At 39.3% G+C, this 25,127-nt stretch overlaps 1 protein-coding gene across 1 annotated transcript in view; it reads left to right on the top strand.

Moving 5' to 3' along the window:
- cnksr2a (connector enhancer of kinase suppressor of Ras 2a) overlaps positions 1–24,572 on the top strand; it is a 111,052-nt gene extending 86,480 nt beyond the window's left edge. The window contains exons 14-21 of the mRNA XM_073863851.1: positions 2,322–2,370; positions 5,561–5,736; positions 6,414–6,487; positions 6,575–6,714; positions 10,655–10,755; positions 13,665–14,185; positions 21,868–22,066; positions 22,770–24,572. Of these exons, the coding sequence (XP_073719952.1) occupies positions 2,322–2,370; positions 5,561–5,736; positions 6,414–6,487; positions 6,575–6,714; positions 10,655–10,755; positions 13,665–14,185; positions 21,868–22,066; positions 22,770–23,000 (1,491 nt within the window). The 3' untranslated portion in view covers positions 23,001–24,572. The remainder of the gene's footprint in view (positions 1–2,321; positions 2,371–5,560; positions 5,737–6,413; positions 6,488–6,574; positions 6,715–10,654; positions 10,756–13,664; positions 14,186–21,867; positions 22,067–22,769) is intronic.
- Positions 24,573–25,127: the final 555 nt, after the last annotated feature.

Below are 25,127 nucleotides of genomic sequence, written 5' to 3'. Positions count from 1 at the left end.
TGCCTAACAGCAGGCTATTACTGTAGCTTAAAAGTTGGTTACTTTGATTGGTTAATCAAACCAATCTCTTAGATTCTGGTCAGTAAGCATTAGTTTAATCACCTAGTTACTGAAGAAATCCCTTTGGCTGATTTCAACAGGTATGACAGTGCAATGGATGTTACAGTGTGATGGTGTAGTGGTTGAGCCCTAAGCTGATAATTAAAAGATTGCTTGTTCAATCTTCACAAAGAGCAAGTCGTGAACCATTTACCAATGTGTCCTTGAGCAAAACACTTAACCTAGATTGCTTTCGGAAGAGAAGGATTGTTTTCTAATGAGAAGGATTGTTGCTTTTAATGTATTTTTTAGGGCAGTTATTCAATTCATTTTAATATTTTATATTATTTTTATAATTTTTATATAGCGCTTTTCACAATTGTTTAATTGTTCCAAAGCAAGAGAAACAGAAAAATCATAGGACAACAAAGTAGCAAAGTACAGCGGCTAAGATTAATCTGTATAGTGAGCGGAGTATAATAATGTAACATATATGTAACGTAACGTAATGTAACATAGTTATAAGTTAAGTCAGTTGACTACCAGGTGGTTGAAAAAACTCCTAGGAGGAAAAACCATGTGGGGAAAAAGTCTTGAAAGAGAGCCATAGAGACAGAGCGCAGTTATGCAAATTTGAAAACCACGCCCACCGGGGGGAACGCAATCCAACCGTCTCCATTGACTTTGTATTGCAAGAAGCCGCCTCCTTGTCATTTCTGACTTATAACAAAAAACGGAATAATGCCTAAAAGCTGCTGTGTGACAATATGTACAGCTAACAAGCCAAAGAACCCAGAAATACGTTTTTATAAGCTGTCAAGCCGTAAAACCCAGCCTGTAAGGAGAATAAAGTGGATCGCCGACTACGTTTCCCCCTATTGGACGCAGTTTTACTAAGTACTATGAAAAGTTGCATGTATCCATTTTTGTGTCTTTAAATGCTCGTTTTATGGGGTCGACAGCTTATAAAAACTTATTTACATTTTAAACTTAAAAACAGAATAATACCTAAAAGCTGCTGTGTGACAAGGTGTACATCTAACAAGCTAAAAAAACAAATACGCTTTTATAAGCTGTCGACTTCAAAAAACGAGCGTTTAAAGACACAGAAATGGAAACAGGCAACTTTTCATAGTACCCATATTAGTAAAACCGCGTCCACTAGGGGGAAACGTAGTCGGCGATCCACTTTATTCTCCTTAAAGGCTGAGTTTTATGGCTCGACAGCTTATAAAAACTTATTTCTGGTTCTTTGGCTTGTTAGCTGTACATATTGTCACACAGCAGCTTTTAGGCATTATTCTGTGTTTTGTTATAAGCCAGAAATGACAAGGAGGCGGCCTCCCGCAACACAAAGCCAACGGAGACAGCTGGACCGCTTCCCCCCCGGTGGGCGTGCCCCTCAGGTTATGACGCACTGCGCTCTGTCTCTATACCTAGCTGATCCTATAGAAGATATACTATATATTGAGTACTATATTATATAAAAATGTATGTCAATTAAAAGTTTTAAAAATGTAAATGAAAATTTAAAGGAAGTGGACAATCATCGGCTGGGTATCACAATAATGGGATGGTTAAAAGGGGACATTTCACAAGACTTTTTAAGATGTCAAATAAATCTTTGGTGTCCCCCGAGTACTTATGTGAAGTTTGAGTTCAAAATTTCATATAAATAATTTATTATAGCATGTTAACATTGCCACTTTTTATGTGTGAGCAAAAATGTGCCGTTTTTGGGTGTGTCCTTTTAAATGCAAATGATGAGCGATTATCTGCACTAAATGGCAGTGCTGTGGTTGGATAATGCAGATTAAAGGGCGGTATTATCGCCTTCTGACATCACAAGGGGAGCCAAATTTTAATGACCTATTTTTTCACATGCTTCCAGAGAATGGTTTACCAAAACTAAGTTACTGGGTTGATCTTTTTCACATTTTCTATCGCTAGGGACCCAATTATAGCACTTAAACATGGAAAAAGTTGAATTTTCTTGATATGTCCCTTTTAAAGAGCTTCACAACAGCAGGAACTGGGTATGTGCTTCTCAGTGTCCTCGGGTTCGAGGAGGAGACAGGGAGAGAGAAACAAAATCCTATTAGTGTAGGGACCGCTCACATATAATGCAAGTGTCATACAGTATAATGGATGAAAGTGTGCTCGGTTCCGGACAAGCTAACATTGCGGCATACGTTCTGTTATATCTCAGTAGAAGCTGTGGAAGCAAATATCTATTTTGTTATTCTTGTCAACTCTGATGATGTGTTTTGTTTTCTTTGTAGACATTCCAGGGATCCTCTTTGTTATCCAAGACCAAGAAAAAGAATAAAGGTGATTACTTCTGTCTTTAACCTTATGTTTTGTAGTATTGTCATCATTCTGTCGCTGGCTGCATATTATGGCTTTATATGGAGCAAAACACAGTAAATATAAAACTTCAACCTAAAACTTCTACAAGACTAAAGGAAGTTAAAACAACAGAAAAAAAAAGTTTTTTCATGCTTTTAATGCTTTCTGACACTTTTTGGGAGGCACCTAATGTAATCTTATTGTATTATTGCATATCCTTTCCAAACACTGTATATTATGCTACTACTGTATTATTCTCTTAAAGCATCACACAGTGATTGATGTTGATATTTACCAAAGAACATGACTATGAAAATATGAAAATATAAATATAAAGTAAGTCCATTCAAAAACCCCATTGGGACGTGAGAACCTAAAGTGCTAAAATGCGTTTTCTTTTTGGGTTTTGCTTACAGAAATTTGTATTTTCTGCAGCTCTCCATAATAGTTGAAAAGTTCAGATTAGGGATGCACCGATATGGAAATTTTGGCCGATACCGATAACTCTTTATATTTGGGGGGCGATAACCGATATATATATATATATATATATATATATATATATATATATATATATATATATATATATATATATATATATATATATATATATATATATATATATAGGGCGATAAATATTCATATTAGTTTCACAATGAAAAACTCCCAGGCCGCGGACATCTTGTCTTTGCGCTAGACTAGCATACTCTTCTTGAGCCCGCAACACGTGTCATCTTCGTGCTATGTCACAGAAAGCACCAATCAATACTCCACATGGCCAGCAATGAGCAAGTGAAGTGGTTCAACAAACCAAAATAATCCATAATTTATCGGCTTTCATTTCAGACCGATAACCGATAATATTAAAAATAAGCAGTTATCGGCCGATAACTATATGTCGGCCGATATATCGTGCATCCCTAGTTCAGATGCAAAAGCTGCTAAACAGCAAAAGTCCCCAAGTGCATGGTGCATCTCGTTCTTTCTGTGTATTTGAAGCTTCGATTGTGTTTACAGTGCGCAATATAACATGTGTTCATGTTTCACATTATTTTTCCACACAATTTACTTACAGCGCTGTTTTCACTGTCCTCAAAACAGGCTGATGTCTTTCTTGTTCTATGAAGTCCCTCCTTCAAAAATATGTAGCGAGTTATGATTATTAGCTGGTTCAGTGTGTTGTGATTCGACAGCAGCTTAGTTTACCGTTAGCTTAGCAGGCGACTGACGTATTCCTGTGTACGGAGTTTAGTCAAACACTCTTGCTTTGACGTCATTTGTAGTCCAAACAGGTCGTTCGCTGTAGGCTTTGAAAGGGGAGTTCTGTAAAAGAAAATATGTCGCCTGGCAGTGCACTTTGAGCTTTATCATTTTGCAGGTATAATTTATGCTATTACAGCAACATTACTCACTTACTAAAGTTTAAAAACTGGGATCAGGAAGAACGTGACCTTTTAAAAGAGGTTTACCTACTATATTAGGATATTGACTGAATTTTTGAGCCTTTTACTTTTATTCAGAAAGCACAGTGAAGAGTGACTGGAGACTTTTTGTATGTACTTAGAGGGTTTTGCAGCAAAAGAGAGTCAAATTTGTTAAATACCAATGAAATAACTAAAGTGAGATTGGTGTAAATAAGGCATTTCATTTAACCTTATCATGGTCATTCTCATGAAATTACCTAAACTAAACATAAGAACCCAATAAAAATTTGAATTGACAAGAAAACATGTTAGACAAACGTAAGGACCGATCACACCGAACGCATTTATGGCAGTTGCAGGCACACTCTTTTGAAAGAGCGCTGAGAGCAGAAAAGCGTCTAACGTCATTTGCGCGTCTTTCCATTGTCCAATCGAATGAGGGGAGAGGCGGGCTTTCCGTTGTGGTGACGGAAGTTTACAGTTGCTTGGAACAACCGGACTGCAGTCACTCAAACCCCATTCACACAGACCTCTGGTCCCCCGTAAAATTGCCAGACAAGCGTCTGTGTGAACAAAAACTCGTTCCGTTAATCTTCTGGGATCGTTGCCGGAAAGAGGACCTAGTAAGATACGCGGGTAACCCTCTGTGTGAACAAGAAGCCGGACGAATACCGTAATGGGCGTGTCGAAGTGAGGACGCGTGCGTCATCATCACAACACAAGTTATGGTTCAGCTCCTTACAACGAGAGATAACATGCATATAAACATTCACCACGAGAAATGTTGCAAACTAGATTAAAGCAGTTATCAGGAAATTATAAATGAGACGCATAAACAATGACGCACGTGCCGTAGTGAGGACGCGCGTGTCATGGCAACACGAAGTTGGTTCAACTCTTTAAAATAAGGGATTTACAACATTCACGACGAGAAATGTCAGCAAACTGGACTGAAGCAGATATCAGGTAAATTAGCTTGTGATTTATTGCGTTGAAACGGAGATCATTCAGCAGCATAAAAGAATATCACGTCACGTGCTCATTTGAGCTATAATAAACGAAAATACCCGCACGTCATCCCAACAAGATATATCGTTCAGCTCCTCAAAATGCGGGTTTTAAATGCATATAAACAATCACGATGAGAAATGTCTGAAAACTGTATCAAAGCAGAAATCAGGGAGCTTGTCAAATATCCACTCTGAAGCTGAGATAATTTACCAGAATAGAACTGTGCGTTCACGCGCTCCTTTGTAGTCTTATAAACAAAAATGCACGCGAGTTGTTTCTGGAGAGAGAAATAATAAATAATATGCAAACTTCAGACGCTGCGTAGAAGAGAGGGCGGGACTTTCAACAGGTCACGTGTCTTTCCGGGACCGGGTAATCATGTCAGTGTGAATGAATAAAATATCAAACGGTCCCGGAAAATTCCAGGATGCCTGTCCCGTGTATCTTACGGAATATCTGTGTGAAAAGGGCTTCACTGTCTCCTGCGTGTTTGTGCACCTTTCACCCTCGATCAAGGTCAGAACAAGCGTTCTCTTTTTAAAGTTTCTGATAATCTGACAGCTAACAGCAAAAGGGCGTTCACGCTTTAATATTTGATTGACAAATTAGCTGCCTTGGTGGTTGCCTAGCAATATAAAAAGCTGCGCCGCACGTGTTTGGTGTGATTGGCTCCTTAGAGGGTTTTACATTTGATCTCCTCAGTTAGTAATACATTATGTCTTCTTATTTGGTCCCAGCAGGTCCACTGTCTTCCATCAGTAAAAGACGAATCTCCTGTAAAGACCTGGGCCGTGGAGATTGTGAGGGCTGGCTGTGGAAGAAGAAGGATGCAAAGAGCTATTTCTCTCAGAAATGGAAGAAGTACTGGTTTGTTTTGAAGGACACCTGCTTATACTGGTACATGAATGAGGAGGTGAGTGTGTGTGTTTGGCCAATACAGTTATCTCTGTTGTTTCTTGTATCTACCAGCGCAGCAGAAATTGTATTGATCTGGGAATGAGACTTTAATTGGTGCAGGCTTTACCCTCTTGTGTGGAACAAGATTAATGCCCATCTACACCCCCCCCCCCAAAAAAAAACACAGTGTGGCTGTAATGAAGATAAGGAAGTTTGCAGAACAAACGTTCCTCTTTTCCTCTGCTCTCGTTTATTCTCGCTCTCCCTCGCTTTTGATTAATTACCCTCCGTGTCCTCTCCTTTTTATCATGGCCCGGGCGCTGGAAACAACTGCTGTTCTGGGGGTACATAGGAAGGAGAGGGAGGGGTTCCTTTGGCCCGGTTTTGGTCCAGTGAGACTCCTGCAACAAAGTCTGGCTGTAGTAAAATTGATGATCTTCTACTGTGTGGGTTTTGTAAACACAGGCAGGCTTACAGAGAGCCACAACAATTTATGCTTTTCATTTATTTATGCGAACTTTTCTTCAATGGGCTTTAGCTGTCCCGCTTCAATTTAATACCATGAAGAATAATGAAAATGGAGAAAGGGAATAAGGAGGTGTAGCTCCTAATGAGGGCGTAATGACATTATAGTTGTGTCTATAGTGCGGTAACTCGTTCTGACATTCTCATTTTTTCTCTCGGTCCTTTAAGGACGAGAAGGCCGAAGGGTTTGTTAGCCTGCCAGAGTTTAAGATCGACAGAGCTAGCGAATGTCGCAAGAAATAGTGAGTATCTTTACGAAAACTGTTTGGGTATGTGTTCGGTTTGCGATGCCCATGGCAATTCTTACTGTATCTGTGCTTCCTCCCTAGCGCATTTAAAGCTTGCCATCCTAAAATCAAGAGCTTTTACTTTGCCGCCGACGGCGTGGACGATATGAACAGATGGTTGAGTCGTCTCAATATGGCAGCTGCCGGCTATGCGGAGAGAGAGAGGATCCGTCAGGATAAAGGTAAGATGGGCGGTGCAACAAATTGTAGAAGTGGCAAACAAAAGTTCAGACATGTCATGATATTATTGAGATCTTTTGGGGCTTTTTCTTAAGATTTCAAGCAAATTTGACCAATTGTGTTGGTCTTTAAAGGGATAGTTCACATAACAATGATAATTCTGTCATCATTTGCTCACTCTTATGTTGTTACAAACCTGTATAGATTTCTTTGTTCTGATGAACACAAAGGAAGATATTTTGAGGAATATTTGTTACCAAACCGAACAGAAGCCCCGTTGACTTCAATACAGGGTTCTCACAGGTCATGGAATTTCTGAAATATTGTGGAAATATTTTGAAAGATCTTTTTCAGACATTGAAAATGCAGAAATTTTATATTTTATGTCCAAGGCATGGAATATCAGGGATTTTTGTTTATTGCTTTAAATTTTAGTTTCCATTTACAGTGTTGGGGAAAGTTACTTTTAAAAGTAATGCATTACAATATTAAGTTACTCCCAAAAAAGTAACTAATTGCATTACTTAGTTACTTATCATGAAAAGTAATGCTTACATTACTTTTAAGTTACTTTTGCGTTACTTTTTGTTACTTGGCTGAGACTTAATCTCTTTCAGGCCTTGCAGGTGTTTTTTATGATCGCAAAAATGTCAAGCTCTGGCCTGCCATCTCCGTTTCTGACTCAAACTGTTCCTATTCAGGCGCAAAGAGTGCGCACTTCTACGTTAATATGTTCAGTTTAATTCAGTTCATTATATTTTTTTAAATTAAATGAATTCAACTGAAAAGTAACTCGCATTTCTTTTTTTTAAAAAGTAACTCAAATATTAATGTGTACATTTATAAAGTAATGCGTTACTTGTTACTTCAGAAAAGTAATATTATTACGTAATGCGCGTTACTTGTAATGCGCTACCCCAACACTGTCCATTTATCAAAATGTAATCAGCTTGTTAACTGATAAAAGGAATACCAATTCCAGGTCCAAGGCTCCACTGACTACAATTTAAACAGCAGTTTATTGGCACTGTTTATTAATTTCACACATTTAAGCTACATTTTTATAAACTCACGGTGTGCACAACATTATCCAAGCTTACAGCATCCCGGACATAGGTCATGGAAATTTTTTGTCATTGAAAGTCAGGGAATTTGACATTTGAACCCTGTCAATAGTATTTTTTTTCCTACTATGGATGTCAGTTGGGCTTCTGATCGGTTTGGTTAAAAACATCCCTCAAAATATCTTTCTTTGTGTTCGTCAGAGCAGGGAAGTTTGTACAGGTTTGTAACAACATGGGGTTAAGTAAATGATGATTTTTTTGGGGTAAACTATTCCTTTAAGAGAAAAAGTATTAGAGATTTTATATGTTATTTTCATTTCTTTTGGGTTTTTAACTTTGTGCATTGTTCAAATTCATACTCTTTTGGGTTGTTCGTAGATGAAAACAAATTAAATGTCTGTAAAAATGTATGTTGAATGTATGTAAAATGTATGAATATTATTTTTCATAAATCTTTTAATCAACCTCAGTACTGATCCAAACAACAATATTTTTACAAAAATTACAGGATTTTAACTCTTTAATTGCCAAGTTCGTAAATTATGTCACTGGTTTGGTAGAAAAACACATTTTCAATATAAAAAGTGATTGGGGAGTTTTTTTTCCTTTTATCAGTTTTGGGCATGTCAAAAACTACTGAAAACATTGGCTTTGATACATTAGTAGTTTTTGTGCAGCATCAGATTTAATATTTCTTTTAATATCACTTTTTATATTCAAAATCAGTGATTTTGTGTGTTTTCCCCAAAATCAGTGACATCACTAATGAACTTGACAATTAAAGAGTTAAAATCCTGATACATTTTTACAGCAGTGTAATTAACTGGATGTTTTCCAGTGGTGCCGGTGACTTCTTTTTTCGAGGGCGCACGATGCGAAGTTCGTCACAACATGTATATAGCCCGTCATGTGTGTGGTTCATAATTAAAAAATATGTGTTCGCCGCTTCGAGTAAACCTGTGTGCATCACGTGTCTTGTCAAAATAAGTACCTGTTGCAGACGCATCTAAAGGGTTTATGATAAAAGAGACGCTCGTGTTTGCCAGATACTCGCATAATCTCATGCGTAATCAGAGTTTACTGTTAAGTGACTTGAGTGTATTTTGTGAATGTGAGCGTCTCTTTTATCATTAACGGTTTTGACGCGTGTGCAGCGGGCACTTATTTTGACAAATCATGTGATGCACATGGTTCACATGATGCAACAAACACATATTTTGAAAACACAAGCAACACACTTGACACTCCGAACACTTATGTTGAATTTGCGCCCCTCGGATGAGCAGTCATGAGCCGCCACTGATGTTTTCATCCACAAACAACTCGAAAGGGTAGTAAATTTGCCTATGGTGTATTGTTGAGTTTTAGAAAAATTTCACAGCATTTTCCAAAAATATGTATCAATATAAAATTTGTCACCAAAAATCATTTTATTTTTGCTAAAACACTAATAAAGACTAATAAAACTGTGGATGAAAACGTTAAATTCTCTGAAAGTTCAAACATATTTTCCCAAATCTTTTTGGGGAGGTATATGTCCTACGACAGCACATGAATGTAGGACAAATACAGAGAGACAAAAGCAGAGCGAACAAAGTGATATTTTGTGGGACAGTTATTTTGACAGATGAGTTTCTGCTCGCAATTCTTATTAAGTCTTTCCAAAGGGTCCAGGAAGCGTTTCTCTCGTTTTCCTGATTCCCTCCGACTCCACCTCATCTACATTTCTTTGACCTTTGCAAAGTATCAGGCGCTCTATACTGACTCTACCAACCAGAGAATGATAATACAGAAACATCAACAAACACTAACTTTGTAGACAAGCATCATTACTGCTTATAATACCCACAGAGACAAATTAAAAGCCCGGGGGAGAGATGAGGACAGAGATTGTGTCTGATTCAGTAGCTGCGGTTTCACTTAGATGATGAGTGTGAACCTTGGCCGCACATGCTTGCATGCTCCTCCCCAACCACGCTGAGATAATCGCTTTATCTTTCGCTGTCTGGATCCCTTCTGTCACTTCCATTTACATTGTCTGCCTGCTTGTGTTCATACTCGTGCGTCTACCTGTTTTTACTGGTTGCGCAGAAAAGCAGACGACTAGTCATTGTTTGTGTTAAATAAATGACTCGCTATGTTGTGTCTTAAGTCCAATGCTGTGCCAATAGAGAGCATGTTAGGTCTTCGTTAATTTCATAGCTTTATTCAACTTTTTTTTATTTAAGTCTATTTAAGATAAAATTTTATAGTTAAGTCTGTGTCCTGATTTGTCTTGTGTAGTATTGCGTTTCACCATGCTCAAGATAAATGACAATAAAGCTACTCTGACTCTCTATGACTCTATTATTGCAGCATCATGCAACTGAGATGATGGAGGTGAGATGCGATAGCATACAAAAATTCAAGATGGTTGCTTTATGAATGATGCAATAGACAGTCATGCATTATAGTTCGGGTCAGCCTCTGGGCGACACTTAAATAGATTCAGTGCTCCTCTCAAGAGTTTTGGCTTGCGTGTGCATATTTCCAAGTGTCTCATTTCGTCCAGTGCACCAGTGCATTTATCTTACGATGTGCTTTGTGACTGCAAAGTGCTCCAGGCCCATCTTAATTTCATTTTATTTCACAAATTCCAGTTGTTACACGGTTCCCTCAAATACTTAATACTAGAGTTTGTGTGTGTGTTCATTGGCCGAGATCCAACCATCCCCTCATGGGAAAACCTGTATCTTTCTGCCCCATGTGATCTCTGAGGCTTTAATGTAATTATTGTTTACCTCATGGACATGTTTCACAACAAGCTAATGACTCCCTGAATGCATCTCTCTCTCTCTTTATTTTACTCTCTTCTACATCTCTCTCTCTCTTCCTGCAGACTACTGGAGTGAAAGTGAACACGAAGACAATGAAACGCCCTCAACGCCCAAGCAAGACAGCCCGCCGCCCCCTTATGACACATACCCTCGACCACCCTCAGTGAGTCATCATGCTAACTACTTCTCCAGCACACACAAACACACACAGCTCCCTCTCATTGTGTAATCCCACACAATAGCACGACTTTATACTTGACATTTAGCATTGGTAAAAGAGCTGTTTTACAGTGCCGTTCTTTAGACCTGCCCTCAGCACGTCACAAGTGTGTACGTGCCCAAATGAGTCAGACCACTTTTTCATGTTGAGTGAAGCCCACTGGAGATGTGTGCGAGGTTGAATCCTCCACCTCATCTCTCTTTCCTTTTGAAATATTTGTTTGTTCATCCACAATACTAATGCATAATGTAAATAATCTTAGAGTTTTCCCTTATGGGGACTTTCTTAGCAAATGTTGATATGTGATTTTTTAATTTTAGCTACATACTAATCTATTGACGGCCCTTATTGTTGTGACAGTATTTTCATGACAGTTCTATTATAGTAATACAAAAAAATGCTATGTAACTGTAACATGAAATTAGATTTTAACTGGAAATTAATTATGCATGAATAATAATAATAATAATATTGTGGCAAGGTTGTATTTGTTAACGTTAGTTATTACTGTACACGCCTCGTGGAATGCTTCATTCTGATTGGCCAGTTGCGATATTTGCAGGTTTGTCATTCCTAGATAACAACCACTCAAAACTTATAGCAAACGGTAACCCGGATGCTGCAAATCATACAGTTTAATATTACACAAAAATTAAATATAAATTTCTTTTAAGAACATATAGACCCACGTGATCAAATAATTGCTCGCGCATTTTGGCAACAGAAGTGGTGTTGCTCCCCAGTGGTTAGCAACTCAGAAAGTTTATCAAAACGGTTTCACAGCATCAAAATGTCTGGTTGATGCGTTTACGATTGCACTAATTGATATTCCACCATAGACCCTTTTACTGTTTGTACACAATGATGACGTGGCAGTGTATGCGCACGCATTTAGGCAACGGAAGTATGGCAAGAATCCGCAGTGAAGCAACACAGACAGAGAAAGTTATTTTATAAAGTTGACTTTATCAACTTTTTCAACACAGCTACCAGATCCGTGTACTATAGTGGAGTGGATAGAAGATGTTAGCAGATGGCCAAAAATAAAGTTGCCAGATACATATATACTAGGGCTGGGCAAAAAAAGTGGATTTTTCGATTAATCGTTTTATTTTACGTGGTCGATTCAAAATCGATTCTCAAAGAGAGAATCAAAATTTTTTCTTTCATATTTATTTCCGCAAACATTGAACGTAAGATTAACGTTAATCTAATTAGTAGTATTCTTCACTAGATGTCGCCTTGCGCGATGTTACCAAAATGCGAGAAGCGAGCCTGTCATTCATTCATTCAGGTGCTTCATCGACGTTGATGCCACTTTCACATAAAAAGAGGTATGGAAGCATTTTAGATTTCTCAGGCAAGACAACGACGATGGTGTTGTGGCTTTTAATTTCTTTTTATTAAATACCCACTTGTAAACTGCTGTTAACTGTTCTTTTTTATTAATATAGTATTTGTATTAAATCTATGTTCATTGAGTTGAATCGAGAATCGAGTATAAAAACCAACCTGAGAACTGGAATCGGAAATAGAAATCGAATCGATAGCTTGTGAATCGAAATCGAATCGATCTGGAACATCTGAATCGATACCCAGCCCTAATATAAACGTATATTAGTATATTATATTAGTGCAACCAAACGACACAACCAGACATTTTGATGATGGGAAACCGTTTTAATAAACTTTCTGAGTTGCTAAAACGTTACAACCTGGAGATCAGCTGAATGGATTCCAAAACGGTAAAACTCAGATATTTAACTCTTGGGGAGCTGGAAAATGTGCCTATTTTCAAAAGAAGTGGAGTGTTCCTTTAACCAACATTAACAAAGAAATGCAGAAAAACTGTTATACTCCCTTCATGCTGATTTTCATGTATTACGTAAGTTCAACTTCAACTGTAGTCAGGGAATTTATAGTTTTCTTCACAAACCCCGAGGTGGGAGTCGGATATCAAATTGCATTCTGATGTACTTTTTAGTAAAAATGTCTCACTTTCAAAGTTTAATAGTGAGGAAAATGCAAACAGCAGGCGTGGATTCTGAGCAATTTTTAAGCCTGTGAGAATGAAAAAAGCTAATTCATATCTAACTGTGGGATCTAGAAGATGTGTGTTTCTAAATGTATGTATAAGAGTGTGACCATGTTGTGTTCTTTGGTGTCCGGTCAGCCAGAGGCCAAACACAGCAGCAAAGCTTTTATTTAAGAGCAAACACAGACGCATGAATTAAACACTTAGTTTTTTTCCCTTCCGCCGGTCCCTCCTCCTCCACACATGCACACACAGACACATTGTTCCTACAGAAAAACAAATTAGGGGACTTTGGCATTGTTAACCGTAAGACCTCCAGAGTTGTCTGCTTGTTTTTTTACAAGATTACTTAAAAGTATCCCCGAAAAAGACTCTCTCTCTTTGTCTCTCTCTAGGTCTCTCGCTCTCTATCGGCCTGTTTGTCTGTGCACAGCCATTACAATAAAACTATGATACACAATGCAATATTAAAAGTGAAACATTGCAGTTTGATAAAAGTAGAAACAGCAGGTGGCCCATATTCAAAGCCTAGTTTCACGCTAACTATCCCACACAGCTCCAGGTTCTCCCTCCACTCATCTGTCCCCATCCTTTTATTTTTCTATATTCGGCACTTTTCGCAGTAACCAGATCTCTCTCTTGTTCATTATTCATCTGCTTGTCTCAAAAGATAGAGCGTATTCAGGCACCCGGTCTACTCTATGAGTTCATTAACACACTTTTTTGCCTTTGCCTGAAGGTGAATTTTTAATCTGTGTAAAAGCAGACTTAGACAGATCCTAATGTTGCCGTCTCTCTTTGTTTCCGTCTCACCAAGAATCAGGTCAGCTGTGCCAGTCCTTACCTGGAACCGAAGCACGGTCGCCTCTCATCCACTGAAACCTCCCAATCCCGATCTTCTCACGAAGAATACCGCTCTGAACCTCAAGGGGGCAGCAGCAGCGGAGGGGGTTCGCCCGCTCGAAAGTCCACAAGCCAGCGGCGTTCGTGGCAGGACCTGATTGAAACCCCCTTGACCAGTTCTGGCCTTCACTACCTACAGACCCTTCCTCTAGAGGACGCTGTCTTTTGTGAACCGGGGGCGGGTCTGTCTCCAGAATATCGTCGGCAGTCCACCCTGCCTGCCCAGCGCACGTTGATGCAGGATCATTATGGCCCCTTCCCCATGGTTGAGGGGGAGAGGCTCAGAGACCCCCACGCCGTGGTCGGGAAACCCCGCAGCTTCACCCTGCCGCGAGATAGCGGCCTGCATGCCCTCCTCACGCCATCCGCCAGCATGGCGGACCAGCGGGACCCCAATCGCAGGGAGCTCAGCCGTAGTCACTGCATCAACAATGGTGGGTACACATCAAAAACTTTTTTTTATGGGTCAAAGCTCAATACTGATGCAAAATCACATGCCCGAAATATGTGAAGCTGATCTTTCACATGGTCAAACTCGTTCAAAAAAATAAAAGATTTAGCTTGCAGTCTGTGATACTGATTCATTGTCCATGTTACTAACAGGCCTAGATCAGTATTGTGTTTTGGCCCATATATTTTGGTATAAAACTGTATTGAATAATGAAAGTACAAACAGGAGATGAAATATGACCAGGCTTTTGTGAAAATACTGAATCTAACCATTAATTTTCAATGTGTTCAGCCGTACCTGACTATAAACAGTTCTATGGACTAGATGATCTCAGATCAGTCCGCTGCGTTCCATTAGATTTTAATAACATACCTCATTATAAAAGTGTAGGCACAGCAGAGTTATTTTAATGCCTGTGTGAATTTGAATGTCTCAATATTACATTGTTAAGAGCGATGCGCTTATAAAAGGCCGTGTGCACGGATTTAAGCCGTGCAGTCTTTTTCTCTGTCCGTATCTCTTCCTGTGTTTTCCTACCATGTGAGTCTTTTTCTTATGTTATTCCCAGCTTGAATGTGTGATCATGCAGCAGAAAGCATAAACAGAGACTGTTGCAGTATTTTTTAGCTATGCTGTGAAGTTCCCTGCTGAGGGCTGTCCACTCGTCTTTTTTACATTCACATTCACACACACACACAAACACACACGGACACATGCAGGCATCTTTTTCCAGAAATAGCTGCATGCTGTAAACCTGCAGCAGTGGTCGGTTGTCACAAGCTCCTGACCCACTTTTCCTTGGTTTTGATTTACAAGGACAATGGCTATTTTTAATTAAGTATCTTTTCATTTAGGTAATTTTTAGTTTAGGTTTCTATGAAAGGCGATACTATTAAAGTTACATTTTTATGGCACGCAAGACGAATTATGTTTGCTGCAACCTGATATTATGAAATCATAAAGCATGCACTCTTAAAAAGCAAAGCTGGGTTTAATTAACCCAGAAAATGTTTATTTTTGACACAACAATGAGTTAAAACAACCCAGCATTTTGGTTTGAAACATCCCAACATAGATTAAATTACAACACATTGGACTAGGCTTGTCCCTTTTTGACCTAACGCTGGGCACCGTTAAAGGTACAGTATGGGTTTTTTAGCGGCATCTAGCAGTGAGATTGCGAATTGCAACCAACAGCTCACCCATCAATTTCAAAATGCATATGGTTGTAGCCACAGGACAAACAAATCATAGTCTGAGACAGCATAGCAGAGGTAGGAGTAAGTTACACATGTGCAAGTCACAAGTAAGTCTCAAGTCTTAACCTTCAAGTCTCAAGCAAGTCTGAGTCATTTTTTGTGAGAGTCAAGTCAAGTCACTGCTTTATGTCAAGCAATTCAAGTCAAGTCGTAGCTTGAGTCAAGCAAGTCACTGACAAGTTATACAGATGTTTGATGATTTAACTAAATGTTTATATTAAACAAAGTTAAATCTACAGTAGTTATGGACTATGAGGGTTTTATTTGCAACAAAAAATTATTAAAAGGTGCGCGCCTGCAACGACTGTATAATGGCTGAATATTCTAAAATAAGCAATAAAAAAAAATTAAAAAAAACCTTTATTAAAGGTATAGAGGAAGATTTTCCCGAATTATTTAAAAGAACCGCCCCTCGATATTTAAAAAAAAATGCACACGCAATACTCCCGAGAGGGAACGCCTGTTAAACGCGTGCACGAGACAGAGAGAGAGCATGCAGAAGCTCTTCTCTTCGCTCTGTATACAAGTTTCTGTCGGCATGTTTACCGTGTCTGTGCGGTTCGTGACTTGTGCCAGGGCTAGCATCGCTAATCATAGCTTACATCAACTTTTACTAGCAGTGATTTTAAATGGATTTCTCCAAATAGCATGACAAAATGTACCTTTCCAGTAGAAACTTCGCGTGGGAAGCCCAACCTGTCCTTTTAGCTCACGCCAGCGTGTGAAATAGTCTCCCATAAACATTCTGGTCTTGTTTCTTTCTTTATAGTCCTTTCTCTTCTTGTCATACAATTCGTAGACACTTTTTCTCTTGCGACCCTCAGACATTTTGAAAAAAAAAGACACAGCGAGAACGCGAGCTTCAATGAATGGTTGAAACCGTAGCACAACACACATACACGTGAAAGTGCGCATGTGCAGCAAGCGAAGAGGCGAGCACGTACGACGGTTATACGTCAACATATAATGAGAATGATTGACATCTGGGATGACCAATAGTCTTGATGATCCACCCGGAAAACGGAAATCTTCCGCTATACCTTTAAATAAAAGTATGTATTTATCAGAAAACCTTTTTTTCTTGTCACTGTTTTAGTATTATAAGTTGTTTTTTTTATATTATTCTGTTTATGCTGCGTATATTTCTAAGGTTGATTAATTTGATATACTGTTGATAGTTTAATCTACATCAACGTGTCATATTTTTTTTTTAATAAATTGATATTTTTCTGATTCCATATTTATTGTAATAAGTCAGAAACATCTCCGCTGTGTCCTGCTGACAGGCGCGGTTGGCGCGTGCAGCAGGTGATGGCAATTATGGGTCCTCCGAAGGTTAGACCGTCTCATTTCAGTTCTCTTCTCTTCACGAACTTCTGAGGCCACCTTGAAAGACAGAGTGCTCACCTTTCAAGGTCTAATGCTTAGAAGGTCGCAGCCCTTGAATTGGGACACAGCTACTGTTACACATGCGTTTTGTCTTTAAGCGGTTTACTTTCTCTTAAGACCTAAATGGCCATATTTATCAGGATACTTGCAAAGGCGGGGTTTTGATGCATATGTGTATATAGGGCCAATAAGCGGCAAAAAATACTCACTAGCTTAATGACCAGCGGATGCGCGACTTGCACGCTTCTTTCTTTATACACCACTGATAATTTAGTTATGTACAGTAGATTATATTGCATTTCTCTCAAGAGATCCTTCTAAAATTTTAGATTTTTTTATCAATTATTATAAAATGGTTAGTTCCAGTCCTTGATTCTGATTTATTTTATGATAAAACACAGCTATGACCACTGTACCCAATGATTTTGTGTATGCCCACCACCCTTAGCAACGTAAAAAATCTACTAAATATTTGCTTAATATTGCTAAATATTTTCTCCTTGAACTTGAAGTGTTTACGCCGGCGGCTGGCGTATGTTTTTAAATGTTTTTAAATGTTTCCAATGGAAGCGCCATGCTTTTCAAAAATGGCAGCAGCTGGCGCATCAATATCACTTCTCGCGCGGCCGTCCAATCACAGTGGAGGAGGGGTGGAACATATATCACAACAATCTAACCGGCGCATTGTTCAATAACTGATAAACAAAGCAGAAGTACCATAGCAACCAAAGTGCTTAGCTGAAAAACGCTGGCAGCACCCACAGACGGTGTCCGCCTGGCATTTTCAGCTACATTTAAAGTGCACCTATTTCATTGCTAAAAAACAACGTTATTTGTGTATTGGATATAATACAATGTGTTTGCGTAGTTTATGGTACAAAAACACATTATTTTCCACATACCATACATTTTTGGAGCTTCAGATTTCACTCTCTTCCTGAAACGCACTTATTTTGTACAAAACTCATAGATTTGAAAAGCTCAGTGTCCCTGGTTGGCCAGCTAATTTTTACGTTGTGATTGGCCTGAATACCTCTGACGTCAGCTGAAAACGTGACGCTCCTTATCATGTTTGAAAGATTCGGTAACAGTCCGAAGCGATAGGAATTATGATAATGTCGGTTTTGTCTACGTCACCAATCCCAGGAAGTAAACTGTTGCCTACAATCCATGCTTTTGTTGTAGTCCAAGAAAAGAGATTTACGTTGGAGACGATAACTCGCGTCATCATTTACTTTGGGGTTTGTACCTTTTGCATATGTACTAATACACCAAAGGAACTTACACAACAAAGGAAATGTCAAATCGTGAATCGCATAATTGGTGCTCTTTAAACGCTTTGGTGTACATGCCTTCTTAGTGTATCAGGTAGTCTTATTTGGTGTGATTGAATGAAGGAGTGGTCTAATTAGCATATTCCACATGTGCTTAATGAAGCAAGGGTGTTACGTTTAAACTGTTTAAAAGCCTGTTTAATCATTTTTACAGGAGAAAACGTTTTATTGTTATGCATGCCATTTTGACGATCAAAGATAAGTTAAAATTATTGGCTACAGGGCGTCTTTACTGTTTTTTGTGCTTTACCTTTCCCCGTGGTGAAACCACTGGACTGCACAACCTTTTGGCTAATAACCAGTGAATGAGCAGTAATGCCGTACAGTCACTTATCTAAATAGGCTATTCATTCGGACACTTTTGCTGTTTGGCCTGGTGTCCGGTTAGACACTATAACCCCACAGGAAGTCGTCCATTTGCTGCTGGCTTACTAGCCTCTTTATCATATTACAGTTCATCACGGCCCAATGTTATCACCTCACAGCTTACCATCATCTCTTCCCTTATCGCATGTCTATATTCCCCTTCGCACTGCCCCTGTCCCCTATCGGACCACCGATCTGCCTGTCTCATTTTCCATCAGCACCTTCTCCCACGGCCCACATCTACAGTATCTGGCTTTTCTGATATTCCCCTTTATGTCCTTTCGTCATCTCAGACCGAGCGGTCTATATATAATCCGGGTGGCTTTTAATGAGTATCTCTCTTATCCATGTCTTCTTTATGGCGCTGTCTCTATCTCTCTCCGGAGGAGTCGGGGGCATCTGTTAGTCATCCACATGCGAGCTGTAACACATACTGAAGAGAAATGGAGGTTGGCCTATTGATCGTGACTCTCGATGGCATGTTTCCCAGCAACCGTAGAAAAGGCCGGTTACTGAATGAGTTCTGCAGCGTTCTAGGAAGAAATGTGACATTTAATGAGTTACAAAAGAGCTTTTGAACTTTTCTCATTTACTCCAGTTGTGCAGTATTCCTATTGCTAATGCGTTTTGAAATATTGCACACATGCAACGAATGCACAACTGACAGCAATGGTTTCCAAGCATGAGACACCCACACTTAGGTATAAACAAGTAATGCAAAAAATGGACCATACAGTCTTGTCTTGGTGGTCTCAAGCCTGGTGAAGTAAACAGTTTTTTTACAGCGGCATTTAGATTGGATTATTTCCCCCGGCCCATTCCTCTTCCAGTAATTCCTGTCACATATGACTATCAATATACAGTCCAAAAAAAGAATATAAAGACATATGCATAATAAATCACCTGTTCCAGATTGCCTGTCCTTGGAGCCTTTAGTGAATAAATGGATAGTGTCTGAAAATGGATAATGATTTAATGACTTTTTTGTACTAAAATGATTTCCATCAAGACCATGTTTTGACCTCATTATTCAATATTTATGAAGACTTCATTCCCTTGCTACAGTAAATGCAACATACGGTCTACACTATCCTGCATTTGCAACTTATACTGTGGAGCGCTGTGTGGGACTGCTGCCCTCTCGTGGTTGTTATAACAGTGGCCATGCATATGCCACAACATGATAGTCTTTGCATTAAGAAACACATTAGCTGACTGACCAGCCAACAAAATAAAAAAACATTTACCATTAGACAGTATGATATTGATTGCTGCAGGACCAAAATGGTCCATCTAAACACAGCTTCCACCTTTAAGTGTTAGTTCACCCAAAAACAATAATTATGTCATAGTTTATTTAACATATTTTTTGCATGAAGTTAAATAGGACTGTGGCTGTCAATGACAACATTATGCTTTAGGCTATCCTCGCTTGTATTTCGTAACGAATTCATAAAGGCTTGGACATAATGACAAAATGTTTATATTATGCTAAACTATATAGTCTAAACTGAAATTTTGCTTGTGGGGAATAGCCTATGTGTATACTTTATCAGTGCACATAGAGAAAAAGGAAAATAACACTTGCTGTAGCCAATGACACAGATGCAGAGACAATTTTCCCACATTTACATAAATTTGAGCCTTGATTATACATTAATCTGTGCCAGGCTAAAAAAGACACTTCTCATTCAGGTCTCGTAATTTCTATTCTCCATCCTCTTCCAATCCCAGACTATATAACAGAACGAATAAGCTGGACATTTCGCTCCAAATAACTACCAAAGGATGCTAAACTGGACAATATTTCGACATGTCTGTTTGTTTGTGTAATCCCACCCAATAACGTCATATATATAGACATTATATACGTAGACGCCTCATAGACTGACGCTGCCTATTGGAGGTGACGTATCAGCACAGCCGCCATCTTGAATGGATCCCCAATGCGCCCCTTGCATTTATTTTCTACTGGTATCCCCAACTCCAATAATCATAATTCCTCAAATTTTTACTGAATTTTCACATGGTTGCATTACGGCTCTCCTGATTTTGCCAAGTCGTTGATATTATACGCACAACCGGCGCAACGTCATAGAATGTATCTGAACAGGTTTACGCCCACTTTTGGGGGAAATAAACCAGACCTTCCATTGACTTTCATTCAAAATAGCGGAACAAAGCAACGCTCGTACACAGCCGGCAGGCGTAAATAACTTAAGAAATCACTCAGATTAAACATGTTGAGTAATTATCTGTGCACCCTGCCTGCCATAGAGCGCGAAAGATACATTAACACATTTAATTTGGTCAATATAAAAACATGTCCCTTTCATTCTCACAACAGGGAAGCAAGTGAATGATTTTGCTTCGTATTTGAAAGTTACTTCGTATTTATATATTATGTCTTTATATTTAGAGTACTGAGTGCACTTTAGCGTCCAGCCTTACAACTAGCCTTAGTGATTTTCCACCAATCATAGCGTTACACAAATTTGACGCTGGGAGAATGAAAGGGACATGTTTTTATATTGACCAAATCAAATATGTTAATGTATCTTTCGCGCTCTATGGCAGACAGGGTGGACAGATAATTACTCAACATGTTTAATCGGAGTGATTTCATAAGTTATTTACGCCTGCCGGTTGTGTTAAAACGTTGCTTTGTTCCGCTATTTTGAATGGAAGTCAATGGAAGGTCTGGTTTATTTTTCCCCCAAAAAGGGGCGATGACGAAATTTACAGTCAAGTTCCCGGATGTGCCCGTAGTCCGTATATTGACCCTGGGACAACATTTCAATCAACCAATCAGATTTCAAGAATAAGTTTACACTTTAACTTATCATGTCCCTCAGATTTTAGGGTTTGGTTAGAGTTGGGGTTTGGGGCGGGTTTAGGTTTTATTTACAAAAATGTTGTCTTTGGTTCAACACAATATGTTTCCCTGAGGATATCTCTCACTTGGCAAAATTAGTTTGAGCGTTACACGTAAGTAACGTTAGTTACGACATAATATTATATAACCAAAATTATTGTTCAATCTTACTTGTGAAAGGTAATCCCATGCGACCTGGTATCAATAATGTGCCAGTTATTGCAACCGTAAGCTGCACAAAATACGAGCATAGTTGCTCGCTCTCTGTTGATATAGATTGTTGCTAGCGTAGAGTAAAGAGACCCAACAAATATGGCGGCGATGCTAGATTACATTCCAGCACGTCATGAGGCGTCTACGTATATAATGTCTATGAATAACGTGGTCTGTTTGTGGAGCCATTCCTCTTTAACTTTGGCTTTCTGTGGCGCCCCCAACAATGGCGGGGAGCAGGAGTGCCACGGGCAGCCGGATTCGCTTGGTGATTTGTATCGGGCGCTGGAGCGTGCCAGTCTGTCGCCCATTGGTGAGCATCGCCTTTCAACCCGTCTGGAGTACAAACACCTTTTCATCCGGCGTTGCAACGATCCGCAGCTAAATGAAAAAGTGCATCATCTTCGCATCCTGCAGAGCACGCTAAAGGTATCTGACCTCTGCTGCGCATGGGTCCCAATGCACCATGTGTGCCTGTTTCTCCCATTTGTCTCGTCTGTTCGTCTGTCTACCCCCTCCAAACTCCATCTGTCTGATGTCTGTGGGATTCTGGAGAAAGCAGAATTGTTTGTTTTCGTAAACACTTTCGTAAAAACAACTTTTTTTCAACGTTTACAACCCCTGCTGCTATCCCAGAATCCCATTCATGTTAGACGGAGTTCTCTGCCTGGTGTGGGCAGAGGGTGTGGCTAAGCTGTCTGTCGCTAAAAACCCTGCTGGGTTAGGATTGTTTAGGCTTTGCCTGGTGCCATTGGATCAGTTGTTTGGGGCCGTTGGTCTGCGCCTATGCTGTGACCTCGGGTCGCTTTTCATGTTGCTACTCTGTGCTTGTTCTGTCGGGGCATAGGCTCCTGTTGCATTGTGGGTATTCTAAATATCCCTTAGCACACAGACTTGGACGAAAGAAGGTTAATTGGGGGCATGAGGGCCCACATTGCCAGAGGACTCCAGTCAAATCTGAGCATGCTGTGTCTGTGTGTGCGTGCCGCTCTTCTCATCCAGTCGAGTCCGCATCGCTTCACGTCTGAGCTAACAGCCTGTGGCGTGCTTTGACTATGACATCCTAACATCTGTGTGAAAGAGACTATCTGTAATCCCCACCCTCCCCTGCTCTCTTTCTTCACTCCCATAGGACAGGGAGGGCGAGGTAGCAATGATTGACAAGCTGCTGGCCAATCCAAAGCTCACATCCTCAGAGTTCCAGGAATGGAAGAAAGTTTACATGGAGCTGTTTGCAGAAGAGCCGCAGCGGGACCGTCAGCCGAGCCCTGCCTCCGAGCCCAGCCCTGCGGCCACACCTGAGCTCGCCCCTCGCACGCCCTCCCTTTCACATACACACTCTTACATTGAGACTCACGTTTGACATACACAAACGCACATTTAGACTTTACTTGTCGATCACTTCACAAAATAGTTTGAAGAACGTTTCACTCGATTTTGCTTTCATTGACCTTAGTCATGGTGGAAGTTCAAGCAAAAGCGAGGTGTGAATTAGTGTTTATAGTCTTAATGCAGGTGTAGATGCCATATTTAAATATATACAGTAACACGTCTTACGCTGCCTTTCTACTGCACTTGAGAAACAACAGCTGATAAACCGGAAGACATTCGTCCTATAAAGAGCGGCATGGGATTGTAATCATCTTTTCGGATCCTATACTAGCTTTGGATGCGTTAAAAATATAATGTAATCGAGCGACTAGATCGTATGTGACACGCAGGACGGAAGTAATGTATTTCAGTGTATTCCAATATGTGCATTAAAATCTGTTTTTGTATAATTTTACTGCAGATTCTCACCTTACTTTTGCTTGAACTCACCCATCCTGACCGGAATCACCGGGTCGTCATCTACATATGCTTTAAACACTTTGTTTAACACATTGTTTACATGGGCACAAATAGCTGCACAAACAAGGGTGCCCCGAATCCCTACCCGCAAGCTTCGGAGTACACCATACCTGCACACGGGGTTACCATGGTTACCAGCCCTCCGACGGCTCAGACGAGAAGAGAAAATGCGGTTACAGCAAGAATAAACCTGGCCCACCTCTAAACAGGAAGCCAATGTAGAACCAGCAAACTGAGCACTTGGAAATAAAACCTGTCGACAAAACAGAGATGCACTGACAGCAGCAAATGCGTTTGAACCCTAAAAACACTTACAGTACTCTCACTTTGTTGTTCTGCTGTACTTGTGGTTTTGTTTGCCTGACTTTAAAAAGCATATATCATAACAAACGCACACACACTCAGACATAAATAATCATGTTTATATGCCTCAATATATACTCTATTGTATTATAATACTATATATTTATGAACTGCGGTTACACATCGGCTGGCCCCGACTTATAGCACTTGTACATTTGTGTGGAAGGTGTGCGTGTGTGCATGATCATAAAACACAAATGCGTTTACCTCATCTCACCAGAATCTTTGCAGAGTGTTTGTCATACAAGCAATTTAAATGATGTTCTGTTAGCTTAATCAAAAGCATCTGTGTAATGTTGTCACGTACCACAGAAGATCATTTTGCCTCATCCCTCAGAAAAGTAATGCACTTACAGTATAATAATGCAATGGAAATCTGCATGGCCAAAATATTACGGAGAATCACGTCACAGAAATGCAAAACTCTTTTTTGTTTTAAAGCTGCAATCTGTATATTTTGCATTTATAGTTAAAACTGCAGGTTACGTAACTTACTTATTTTTACGTGTGTTGAAGTCAGATGGCATTAAAATGACATTTCCAGTCAAATCCATAGTCTCAACATTTAAAATAATAACACTAAAGTTTTGCGCAAATCTTTAATTGAAATGCAGCTACTGATTTCTTATGCCCCATTCAGACTACTAGAGACTTTCTCAGTGCGTGTCACCTGTCTCTTTCAATAAGTTTCTTACTTGGCGTTCCTAATTTTGGTCGTCATCAGTGCTTTAAGTGGCCCAAAAGAGGTGCCGGTACTCATATATACATATATATATATATATATATATATATATATATATATATATATATATATATATATATATATATATATAATCTTTTTTTTTTTTTTTTTTTTGCTGACTCGACTCCTATATTGAAGGGGTTTTATATTCAGCAGTCAACAGACGACCTTGTAAAACATAATAAATCCTTTTATAAGTTTCTGGATTTGCTTGAGCTAGAAATAGCCACTGAACATAAATAAAATGTGCAAAAGGATTTTGAAAAAATACCATTGGAAAGGAAAGAGCTACTGTAGAGCTTTTGAACATAAATAAAATGTGCAAAAGGATTTTGAAAAAATATACCATTAGAAAGAGCTACTGTAGAGCTTTTGAACATAAATAAAATGTGCAAAAGGTAGATATGTGAGTAACATTTTCAGCATGGTTAAATGCTAAAACTAGTTGTTCAGATAGAAAGAGCTTAACATTTTTTTTTTTAAATGACACCAAGACCATGTCTATGGGTTCAAGAATAACAAAATACTGGCAAT

Source organism: Misgurnus anguillicaudatus, chromosome 25, assembly GCF_027580225.2.
Source record: "Misgurnus anguillicaudatus chromosome 25, ASM2758022v2, whole genome shotgun sequence".
NCBI classification, from domain to species: Eukaryota; Metazoa; Chordata; class Actinopteri; order Cypriniformes; family Cobitidae; genus Misgurnus; species Misgurnus anguillicaudatus.
This window is presented reverse-complemented; position numbering and strand designations above follow the sequence as displayed.